Here is a 12,674-nt window from a genome sequence, read left to right on the forward strand (position 1 = left end):
TAAATGGGCGAATGTCTAAAATCAAATTGACGAGGACCAGATCGTATTCTTCCGTACTTTCCAAGTGTAGTCTCTGTAATGTTTGTGACAGTGTCAGGAAAGGTATTCTTTGTTTCTTGTTTTTTTCCTATGAAATCATTTTAAGAGTACTTTAATTCAGTCACAATTCTACAGATAGCCATTGACCTAGACACAAGTACTGGAGCTTCAAAACGAATATGATTTTAGCACCTGCCTTCAAGTGCGTCATAGCCTCTGCAAGGAAGGGACAGACATGGAAACCTTGTGTTAGAGTATAATGCACTAAGTTTTTACAAGGCACCACGGAGTAGAGAGAAGTGAGGCAGGGTGACTATTTGAAAGGGGGCTGGGTGTCACAGAGATGATGTTGTGCTCTGTTTGGGTATAAGCTGCAGTTGGCCAGAGAAGTGCAGTCATTCCTACAGGGTCTTCCAGACATCGGGAAGATCAGAGCGTGTCAAACCTGCACTCTTTCCACTACACCCAGCTTTCTCTAAGAACCTGACCTGCAAAAGCATGCCGGCTTCCCCTTGTCTCACACCCCAAGCTCTCTCTGGTTGTGAGTAAGATGTTAATGGTGATACATTTCCTTTTCAGGCCACAAAGGTGCCATTTAATTCACTCCAGCAATAACTAAATAGGAACCTACCTTTAAAAGACGCTGAAAGCAATGCGCTGCTTAATTTATTGCCACATCTGTTAAAGCTCCAGAGAGAATCTGACTCCCAAGATTTTAAATATAGTTGAGTTACTGTGATGATGTTTCCTGATTGAGTCCTTCTATAAATTAGATGAAATGATCATAGAACCTGTTGTCACTACATTCTTGCCCTATCTCCAGTCACTCTTCTGCCTTCATTAATTCTGAATAAAATACCACAAGACATTGATGTAGCACTTGGAGGTGGGAGGGCTATGTTTTTATAGCCTCAATATGAAATCATACTTAAAGACGCCTAAGCCTTTACTGAATGGGGGAAAACAAACTGTTCACCTCATGTAAGGCTCCTAGTGACCTTCCTGGGTGGTTATGGGTGAGGAAACTATGGCTCAGAGATAAGTGGCTCGCCTGGGGTCACTCTGCAAGTAATTACTGGAGCCAAAACACCCACCCAGGTCTTGTAACTCCAAGTACAAGGTTCTTTCCAGTATACCCTTTCATCTCCCAGGGCATCTATTAAAACAGTTTCTTGACCGTTTGCAGTGAAAGGCACTATTGCCAACATGTAAACAAAAACAAAAATCGCGGCATCCCCCATCACTTTATCATCAGTGTTTTTAGTTTATCACTTCACAGTCATTATTTGGTGTTTTCTTACAGAAGGCAACAGACCACTGCAACAGAAACTATCCTTAGATGGGAACCCCAAACCTATACATGGAACACCAGAGGGGTCAGATGGCCTACACTGGTCAGCTGAGCAGCCTTGTAACCCAAGCAAGCCTAAGGCAAAAACTTCTCCTGTTAAGTCCAATGCCCCTGCAGCTCATCTTGAAATAAAGCCAGATGAGTTGGCAAAGAAAAGAGGTAAAGTGATTTCTTTTGCACAAATGATTCAACATATTTTGTACACACAGAGGAGTACCCGAATGACAGAACTTTCCAAAAGATGCTGCTTAGTGAAGAGAGATACACATGAAATTGCATTTCTTTCTGTGAGCCACATAGGTTAAAAGCCAGATGTGATTTCCTTCATTGTTAATTAAAGGTCTGGAATGTTTAAGTGGAATTATTTCCCCTTTTTCTGCCCCTCTGTGGCCGTTCTCTTTGTAGGCATGGATAAATTTGTACCATGAATACTTTCTCCCCTTACATCCTATAAAGCAAATGGTAATGCAGGAGCTCTTTTAGCAATGTGAAGGCTGAATGTTTCCCCAATATGTGAGCTTGTAAGTGCTGAACTTGCCCTGAATGAAGATGAGTTTAGAGGCTGCTGTGTCTTCTTCTGATATGACCTTCCTCACGTAAATTCAGTTCTGTGTTAGGACTTGCAGACGATATACACTGAAAGAGAGTTTTATATTTGACACATTATATTTTTATCACTTTTTGAGCTTTGATATACTTTACACATAACTGGTATTAAAAATGAAAAGGGCTAAATCACTTCCTTTCTGACAGAAGATTAAATAATACTCTTCTCATTCAGCCTCAGTTGCATCTGATTTCCTTGGCTTGGGTTTGATTATACCTTCTCACTTTTCTTGAGAGAGATTTCTTTCTTCTAAGAAACATGCCCTTGTTGGGATAAGTACAATTTGCCTGTTTGCTCTGCACTGTCTGTAAACCCTAGTGACAGTTTCAGGAAATCAGGCAAGATTGGCACCCACAGAGCTGCTTTAAGTGCTGCTGCTATAATTACAGGCCTGGCTCAGGACTGATGGGGCCAGAGCCAGGGTACCTGGCAGCGATGCTCTGTCCTCTCTCTAGCCCATTTGTACCTCTCCCAACCTCTCTGTCATTTTCCTCTTCCAAAAGCCCTGCTGGCTTTAAACTATGCAGAGTGGTGTCTATCGAGAGAGCCAGCAGCACAAATGGTCTTTAGACGTATCAGATTCTAAGAAACTACAGTTTGCAATAGAACATAATGATCAGAGCCTCTTTCCAAAGGGCAGAGGAGACACACGTGCCCCAAATGGCCCATCCAGAGAGCCCACTGGTGAGATCCCAGCTGTCCCAGGGGCCACACAACCACCCAGTCTGGGTTGTAAACATCCTCTTAAAGGAACTTTTTTTTTTCCATTGAAAAACAAAAGACAAATCTCTCTCTTTTTATTGGAAGGGGGTGAGTTAGTTGCTTTTTTTGTTGTTGTTTAGCTCAAAAATAAAAAAATAAAGTGCTCGCTTTAACATGCTTTCTCTCGACATTCATTTTAGGCCCAAATATTGAGAAGTCGGTGAAGGATTTGCAACGCTGCACCGTGTCTCTAACTAGATATCGCGTCATGATCAAGGAGGAAGTGGATAGTTCAGTGAAGAAGATCAAAGCTGCCTTTGCTGAATTACACAACTGGTGAGTAATTTGACTTAGAAACTATAAATTTATGGCACTTCAGCTATTCCTATAGGTAAAGACATCAGATGGAAAATGTTGTTTATTTAATCCATAAACATCACAGAACAACACTTCAGCAGATTTTCTTAAGCCCTGCAGACAGATGCATATATCTTGGGAATAAAAAAGAAGAGAAAATGTTGGAATAAAGGGAAACCTGATAGACATAATTCATTGGAGTTTGAAGCTGGCCCCAAAGTCTGTGAATGATGTAGAACACAACCTCAACAAAGAACAAAACATCAAAAGCGATATTTTTGACAAATCTTTAAGGTTAACATCATGAATGCTACTCAGAAGAAAATACTTTCCAGCCTGATATCATCATAAAATAAGAAAAACTCCCTTAACAAAACTGAGAAACGTCTTACATAAGCTTAGTGATAGAACCCCATTCTTGGGTATCTTTAAGACTGGAATTAAGAAATGGTACACCAGTGTGGTTTTGGTCCTGCCCTGTCCTGCTCTGCAACAGATTTTGATGGAAGACATTTCTTTCAGCCCTGTGCTTTTGCTCATGTCCAGAACTAGAATGAAATACCTCTTAGTAAAAAGGTTAAGTTATTATCAGCAGAAAAATGTTACCAGTGTATCCATCAGGACGCTTTCACTTTCAAGTGACAGAAACTCAAATCACACTAGTTAATGAGAAAAGAGGACTTATTGACTGATGTACATGAAAATTCCAGGAGATTCCTTTGGGCAAATTTGTTCTAAGCCCAATATGTTATCAGGATTCAATTTTTCTGTCTCTGCCTCCTTTCCTCTTTCAGTGTCTCCCACAATCTCCTGGTTCTGCTTATTCTTGGCTTCATTCTTAGGTACTGTCTCCACGTAGCAGCCAAGATGACACGCTGGCAGCTCCAAGCTTACATAATCTTTAGCCCCTGTGATCCGAGAGAGGCCTTCGTTTCCTGTAGTTCCAACAAAAAGTCCAAAAGGCCTAATTCCCATTGGCTGGGTTGGGTCATGTATCTGTCAATAAACCAGCCCCTGTGGCTAGAGGGACAGAGTTTTCCCACTAGCCAGGCTGGAGTCATGTGCCTACCACAGAGTTAGTGGTGGGGGGAGCCCCACCTGAACTCCATGAACTGAGACTTGAAGAGCCATGGTTCCCGGGAGGAAACATGGTGTTAAAGAAGAAAATATAGAACAAAGAAAACACATGTGTCCACAATGCCCAGGCTCACATTACATGTTCCACAATGCCCAGGCTCACACAGCACCTTCCCTATATTGGCGTCCTGTGATTCTAGAATTTGATCACATCTTCCACATATTCTTCTCATTCTAAGTCCTTTCCTTGATGCTGATGTGCTTTTTTGCTAATTGTAGAGTTGCGTAAAACTAAGGATTACGCCGAACGCTAACCTAATCTAAAATTCTTGAACTTTAAACCATCTGCTACGTATAATGTGAGATTCCAAGACTGCATAGACACCAGGGACTTGAAAGAAAGCCTCTCCTTCAGTTATTCAGTGAGGAGTCATTTACCCTCCACCCCGTCACACCATCTCAACCTTCGTGGAACACTTCTCTGTTTGATCAGATTATAACCTCACTAATTGTTCAAAGCAAACTCCGAGAATACGTTTGAAAGTACTCGGAGAAGGTAAAGATGCTATACAGATAAAAGGTGTTATTATCATCATCATCATCATTGGTTTTTAAATTTTACAGTTATATGACTTTTACAATTTATCCTTAAGCTACCCTAATCTATAAAAGCACACTCGACATCCAGGCCTGTTCTCGAGAGCCAGAGTTAGCCCACTTCACCTGTAAAGGGCCAGCTAGTAAAAATCTTGAGCTTTACGGGTGGTGAGGACTGAGTGCACCTACTCAGGCCTGCTGTGGTGGCGTGGAAGCAGCCAGAGGCCATGCGGAGAGACCGTGGGCCGTCTCTGGCTCGTGGGGGTCGTAGCTTGCCAGCCTCTGTCTGGAGGCATTAGTGAGCTGCTCGCAGAAGACCACTGTCTTGTCCTTTTGTGTGGCGTTTTAGAATAAACTCTTCCTCTGAGGCCTCTGTATGATACCTTCCAACTGAGTGACTCACGCACTAATCGACAAAGTGTAGCAATGACCTCAAATTACCTCTCTCCTCCAGCTGCTCTGAATACTTTTATTTTTTATTTTATTTTATTTCCTTAGTAAAATGAACATCACATGGCTCACGAGACATCTTGAGATTTAGAACAGATTCTTTGAGTGCTTTACTCCTCAAGAGCTGGAAGTGTGAGGCCAGGAAGGTCAGCACCCAGGGAAGTTGTGTATCTTGTCTCTGCTTGTAATTCGTTTTGTGTTTTAAACTGATGGGAAGGATCACTTCTGAATGAGCCCTGCCAAGCAATACGGCTGTTTAAAAGTCACCTACCTGACAGAATGGAACTTCTCCTCCAAACTGAAGAAGAAAAAATTTAGATCAACTATTTTCTATTGCTGCAAAATGAGAAAACACCACCACTTGTTTTCTGACCTAACCCTTCATTAAAATGATCCCAAAATAATTACATAAATTCTAACTTAAAAATAAAACTATTTTTTATCAACCATTTACATGCATTTATGCCAGAGGGAAAAACTTCACCTCTGTTCCAATTAAGCCTGCAGTCCAGGCAACAGCGTGATGTGCTTGAATTAAGCCTCTCTCTGATTTTCTGAGGAGCAAAGGATGGATTTTAGGGATTGTGCTGCTCTTGAGAAATAGGGGGTCACAGAACCGAAGGAGGCAGCTTAAATGCTTAAAAAATGAAGCTTTCCTAGTGGTGGTGAAATCACAAACTCTAGGCACTAGAGAGAATTTTGAATACAGCCCTATTCATTGAATAGAACGGAAACCTCGGGGTAACATCGTAAAGTATATCCAGATTTGGAGGATGTGGAGTCCTCTGGAGATTTCCAGAAAGAGTGCTGGTTCTGAGGCAGATGTTGACTCATCTGGTGGACAGGCAACAGGGAGGCGGCATACATCCCCCTGTAGGTTCTGACCCCTTTCCTCGGGGCCACCCCGTTCTCTCACCTAAGCACTCAATAGGCCGTGCGTGTCGTTTAGAAATATAGACACCCTTGTAAAAAAATTCTCCACATTCACTTTGCTACCAAAGCACCAACTTCAGGAGGTGAAATCCCGCGTGACTAAATTCCCCCCAGATCCCCCTGGAATTCACGGGAATGATGATTGTGTGAGGTTGGGAGAAAGCCCTTGTTTGCATATGCTCGGTACTGAGTGAGCGGATATCTGAGTGAAATGAAGGAAATTCTTGTCCTTCCCAATCTGGCTGTGAAGAATATTTTGCTCAATATGTTACTGAAGAAGACCATTAAGGAGCTAAATTATAATATCAGAGCTGGCACTTAACCAGGACACAGTTACACAGGGCCAGATGACCATTACATGACTCCTTCTCATTTTTCCAGAAAGAACTGGGGATTTAAGAGGGGAACAAAGATGACACAATGCCCTCACAGTATGTCTTCACAGAAAATAAATTTTGCAACATGAGCGTCTATGTGAAAAGTCAACATCAGGAACTAACATGAAACAGCTGGTTTCTTTCCTATATGATTGGCCCCTACCACAACTGGAAAATATTCCTCCTTTCGAATCATAGCTGCCAGGTTTAATTGCTTTGTGCGCAAACTAGTCTAGCTTCTCACCACAAATCTGTGTGTGTGCATGGCCAAGTTGATGTTGACGGCTTTAAATGAGCAATAAAACATTAAATTCAAAAAACATTGAGGAAGGAGAGTAATACTTGATAGTTTTTCCATATGCTGGCGGAGAAAGGATTCCAGAATAGAGCTGTAAAAATTGTTAGGTGCTATTGTCAATTTAACATCTAATTAAAAGCACTCCTAAAGAAAACAGAAGATGGTAACAAGCCAGAGGGTTACGGTGTGTGCTGGGGTAATGGGGGCTGGAGGGGATAATATTTTTAGGCTGCTTTGCTTTCAAAAAGGAAAGGGACATCGGTCAAAGCATGCCTTCTGTAAAAAAAAGGGGCCAAAAGTCTTCCTGGACCCGGTCGGTGTTTATTTTCTCTTGAAGCAGTGCCGGGAAATTGGAAGTGGGTCAGGAGTCTCTCAGCTCCCCGACCCGAAGCCCTCCCCCACCTCCCCTTTCTCTGCCGACTCACCCTCCGTCTTGGAGTTTCCTCCCTTCCAGCAAAGGCAGGTGAGCCTCCTACTGCCCCCTACAGGCTAGGGGCTCCTCACCATGACCCCACTCACTACTCCATAGGACCTTGTAGCAGACTCCCTGTATCCTTCTCCTTTCCTTCCTTTTAACGACTGAAACTCATTTTCGTGTAACTGGTAACCTCATCCTTTTGATGACCATGTGTCATCCGTCCCAAAGTGACAGATTTGCATGTTAACCAAAGTTGACAGTCTGTTGAGACTCTCCACCAGCCAAAAGAATTACTCTAAAAGTGAGAATTGCAGGCTGAAGAAATAGCAATTTTGAGATAAGTATATCTTCTTCTGCATCCCTCAAATCCCACTCCAGAGGAGGGCTCTTTATCTGCTACTAAAGCCCTGTTGGTATCCAAGCAGAATCACACACAGACCACCAGATATCATTGCTGTGACATTTTAAATATTGTGTCTTTTTCTGGAATATCAACTCGAGAAGGCCTCCCAGAGAAGAAATTACCAGTGGGGTTCTTGCATTTCAGAACAAGCCAAGCAGCAATCTGTCCCGTATTCCCACTTTACTGCTCCTTGGGTACCCAAACAATATCAAATTCTTGGAGCGTGCAGCCTTCGAACTACTTCAGTTTGAGTCCAAATAAGAACATTTTTCTTCACTTTTGCAGATTTATCGCATAGCAGGATTGTTTCTTTGTTGGTTGTTTCCTCCCTCCCCCCAAAATTCCCTAAACTTTTAACTGCTTTTTTTGTTAATACCTGGCTTTCCATACAATGCTAAAAGCCTGGTTTTTCTGTGCTCTTTGGGTTTTTTGTTTGTTCCCTTTATGAGTAACTGAACATTGACTGAAAGACGATGTCTGTAAATTAATATGTATTTCTCTCCATACCAAAGTAATTACACACTCTCAGAGCTCTGTGGTCATCCTTTGCCTCGGTACCACCCAGAGAGATGCTGATTTCACTGGGTATAAGTGAACCCAGAAAAAGGGGGGTTTTTTGTTTTTAAAGAACCCCAGGTGATTCTCTTGTGCATCTACGGTTGAAAACCATGGACTGAGAATCCTGCAGAGGTGATATGTCTGGGGCTAGAGCGGTGTTTGCAGCCAGATGAATTTGCCCCCCAGGAGATAGTTGGCATGTCTGGACATATTTTGGGTTATTACAGCTGTGGAGAGGTAGTGCTACTGGCATATAGTAGGCAGAGGCCAGGATGGCACTCCTTATCCTTGTATGCACGGGACAGCATCCCCCGCTCCACCACCACGCCAAAAAAGAACGATCTGGTCCAAGGTATCGGTAAGGCTGAGAAAGCCTGGGTGAGAGGAAAGGGAGAGGAAGACTGCACAGCCCTTCTGCGTGGTCTGCTGTAGCTCATGAGCGAAGGATGGAGAGTCCTCCCTTTGCAACACAACTGAGTGCCTCTCTGCCCCTCCCCCAGCCGCCCTCCTACCCACCACTGCAGACCCGAGGGGGGGAGATTTCCTTTACCTGCCCAGATCAGGTACATACCCCAGAACACAGCCATAGTGTCTTCTCTTTTCACATCGGTGCAGTCGCGAGATATTTTTCCCATACTTCCTGAAACATAAACCTTCTAGCTACACATCTTAAAGGTCAAATTACGTTTTTGTTTCCTTAAGACAAGCAAAAACAATTACACTGGAGTGTAGAAAATTGAGGTCTTTGCTTCTTTGTCTGTTTTTCATTATGGAATTCAAGTCAGTCCTTAGGAGAAAATGGAAAAATTAAGAACTGAAGGCTGTGGCTGGTGATAGGCCATCACTTCCATTCACCGTTCTGTCTCTACCTGAGTCTTTTTTCTCGCTTTGCAATAAAACCAAATATCACAGTGGAGACTGGGATTAGGATGAAGATCTGAGGCATGTGAAGATAAATACAGTAGGGAATTGTTCCATTAAGTGTCTCTTTGGGGGGTTATTATTTTCCTCCGGCTTTAGTCAAGCAGCAATATTACTTGGGTGTTCCTGGCTATACATGGTATATATCCACCTACTCTGATACCAGTGACATCTTCAGGTGCACCTGCGCTTGTGCTATTTAAATTGAATGACAACAGAAGGATTTTGTTTTTGTTTTTGTTTTGGCTGTACTGTGCCACTTGCAGGATCTTAGTTCCCCGACCAGAGATAGAACCCAGGCCTCCTGCAGTGCAAGTGTGGAGTTCTAACCACTGGACTGCCAGGGAATTCCCAACAGAAGGTCTTTTTGCAATCTTATGGTGCAGTAGTGGTTGGGCAAATACTTGTTGACCATTGAATTACCCTCTCATAATTAGGAGAATATTGAAATTATGACAGTCTGTCTACTCTGATAGGTAAGTACCGGGAAAATATGCATTAGGTGAAACAGGTCCTAGAATCAGATCTGTGTCACAGAATAGGTGCTGTGAAAACAAGCAAACGGGGTTTTTGAGCTCAGTCACGTGTAGGGTGTGGGTGTAAGCATGAGTGATGAGTTGAGCCTCCTTTGTAAAACCACGTGGCTGAAACAGTAAGCATTCTGAGCATGCCCACGAGCATCGAGTGTCTGGAGCAGTGTGTTGGCCAGTAATAAAGTGATGCTTTTCTCTGTGCCATTCAGCAAGGGATGTTACCACCAGTAGGAGAGCTGACGTTAGGAACCTTTGCAGCCACTTAGTATTGTCATGTGATAACTTCACCGGAACTTCGGTTCCCTATTACAGTGACAACAACGTGTTAAATGATTGCTAGATTTTGCCAGCTCCTTAGCCTATACACGAGACACAGGCAAAATCAAGAGTTTAACATTACACTTTTTAATGGTTTTTAAAAGAAATTTGATACAAGGTCCCTACGTCCTTCTGCTCTGGAAAGGAATATATACTTCCCATTGATCAAAACCTATTGCAAACAAAACTTTCTGACTAATCTCTTTTCTTCTCAACAGATGGTTTTTCTAAGTGCCCACCTGCTAGTGACTTGTACTGTATAGTAGAAATTAAACAAACCCATTCCTTCTCCCAACACCCAATATTGGAGATTATGCCAGCATATTAAAAAACACACATTACTGAGATGAACATACACCTGCAAAGGATATCAAGAGACAATAATAGAAGAGGCCAGTAAATATATTTATGCCTCAAGAGAGCCATATGTATGGATTTTTGTCCCTGTCCTAGCCGACAAACTGCCCCAAATGGCTTTTTTTCCTTACTCTGCACCAGTCCAATAAAAGAAATCAGCTCCAGGAGCCATTCTGAAATCATGAAAAGGGTAAATACCTTATTCCAGGGAGGAACTCAAGGTCCCTGTGACTTTGGGTCTATGGCAAGTCCCCATGGTCCAGGGCATTTCAAATCTTGCCTTGTGTGTGACTATGTGTCATTCTAAATAGGGGTAGCTCGCTCTTTGGAGGTGAAAGCTTCTCTTTTGCTATTCTCTTTCCTCCCCGAAGTTTTTCTCTGTATTAGATGTTTCCCCAGGGCCACTGCAAGGACCTAGTGAGTCAGTCAACATGAAGGAAGAGCAGGCTGATAAATACGGAAAGTACAGAACTGGCCTTTTCAGTTTGGTGTAGTCCCCAGGAAACTAGCATAAATAGTGCCTTGTATTAATAGCTCTTCTGAGCTCCATGTGTGATTACCTCTACACGTCATGTCAGTGGTACACTTAGCGTTAGGAGACAGCTTTCCTTCACTGTAGCCTTCTTGCAGAGTAATAAACCCACAAGAAGAGCTGGAGGATAAGAAGTTGATTCTGATTTCAGCTTGAAATCTGAAAAGATTTCTGAATCTTTTCAGCAAAAGAAGGCTACCCGTCAAACCAGCTTTGTAACGTGCTCCTGAGTAGGAATTGTTAGTTTTCATCATAGAACAGAAATATAAAAAGAATTAACCAAATTGTTCTAGCTACACAGTCCCAGAAGGAAAGTATGTATCATTTGTGTGTGTGTTTTGAATTTCCAGTATAATCCATTTTCACTGAGAAAATAGGACAAATTTGTTCCTATATATTAGTAGAAATATAAACACATTATAATTTGAAAAGTGGAATATCCTAGATCACAATTTCAGAATGGATCTTGGAGCTTATTTCTATCTATTAGACTAGGACGGAGCGAGATTCTGTAGTCTCTTAGAGTGAGACCAAGAAGAAGTTTTGGACAATTTGTCAGCTAGGACAGCAACAAATCATACAAAAAACTGCCCCTGAAGCCAATAGACTAGAATAGCCAATTCCATATATGTATGTTACATTATCCTTCCGGTGACTGTGACCTTTGATTCGTAGTAGGCCATATTCGAACAAAAGTGACATTTTCTAAGGCTTATTAACAACATAATTAGGAGGTGTGGGGTGTAGATTTAGACAGAATAGGGTTTAAATCTCATCACGTATTCCAGCTCTGAATACGGTTGAGCTTCTTAACTTCTACTCAGCTACAGAACAGGTGTACTGCTGTCACTTTCTAGGGCTTTTGTGAAGATTCATGGACAAGATATGCACTTCTCAGATTATTCTAGAAAATCTCTTGCCTGGCCCATGATAGAAGTTCAATCTAGGCTGGTTCTCTTCTCTTCCAGATAAGCATTTAGTAAATGTCTTTCCCTCTCTACCAAGACACTGGGAGGAAGTGAATCTGTTCCACCTTTCTGTTTGTTTAGTTATGCATTAGATGCCAGCTGTAAGATATGGATATTTCTTCACAGCTCTTTACTGTTTACTGCCTGGTGAAGAGAGAAGTAAGGCAAAGGGACCCCTGATTCTGAATGGCCACGGTTGTCACCACATCAGCCCTCTTTCCCCTTTCCCGTCTTGCCACGCCTTCTCTCTACCTTCCCTTCCCCTCTCTCCATTCATCCACCCAATAGAGCCCAGGGGCTAGTGGGTGAAGACAGAAACAAGTGTGTAATGCACGACGGCAAATACTGCAATGGAGCTGGGAGTGGAGGAGGGGAAATCAACACTGGCTGGCTGGTTAGGGAAGGGTCCACAGCGGAGGTGACATCTGAGCTGGTCTTTGAAGGGAGACTAGGAATTTGTCAGCCTGAGACAGGAGAAAGGATTCCATGCAGAAGAAAAAACACAAGGAACCAGAAATAAGAGAGATCACAGCGTGCTCTAGGAGGAGTGCGTTCCCTGGGTCTCACTCCATCAATAAATGAATTTTGAGCACATCCCTCTCAAACCAGAAAATTTATTTATAAATCATATGTGTGTGCTGTGGTTAATCTGTATGCTAAAGATTAGGAAAGTCTACTTTTTAGAATAAAAAGTAAGTACATGGGACTTCCCTGGTGGTCCAGTGATTAAGACTCCACACTCCCAATGCAGGGGGCATGCGTTCGATCCCTGGTCGGGGAACTAAGATTCCCCCATGCCACATGGCGCAGCCAAAAGAAAAAAAAAGTAAGTACATACAGTTTACTGTTTTCTTTGTTGCCTCCATTTGGGAAGCCAC

The 12,674-nt window shown here is 42.6% G+C and overlaps 1 protein-coding gene across 3 annotated transcripts in view; it reads left to right on the top strand.

Moving 5' to 3' along the window:
* The window catches only part of SPATS2L (spermatogenesis associated serine rich 2 like), a 169,572-nt gene that overhangs the window by 131,386 nt on the left and 25,512 nt on the right, over positions 1 to 12,674 (top strand). For 2 of the 3 annotated variants that reach the window (XM_065880343.1, XM_065880344.1), the window contains one exon: positions 2,900 to 3,035. In XM_065880343.1, coding sequence (XP_065736415.1) covers positions 2,900 to 3,035 — 136 coding nt within the window. Of the gene's footprint in view, positions 1 to 1,342; positions 1,550 to 2,899; positions 3,036 to 12,674 lie in introns of all 3 variants that reach the window. The other variant, XM_065880342.1, reaches the window with a different exon arrangement.

The sequence above is a fragment of the Phocoena phocoena genome, chromosome 7, assembly GCF_963924675.1.
Source record: "Phocoena phocoena chromosome 7, mPhoPho1.1, whole genome shotgun sequence".
NCBI lineage: Eukaryota > Metazoa > Chordata > Mammalia > Artiodactyla > Phocoenidae > Phocoena > Phocoena phocoena.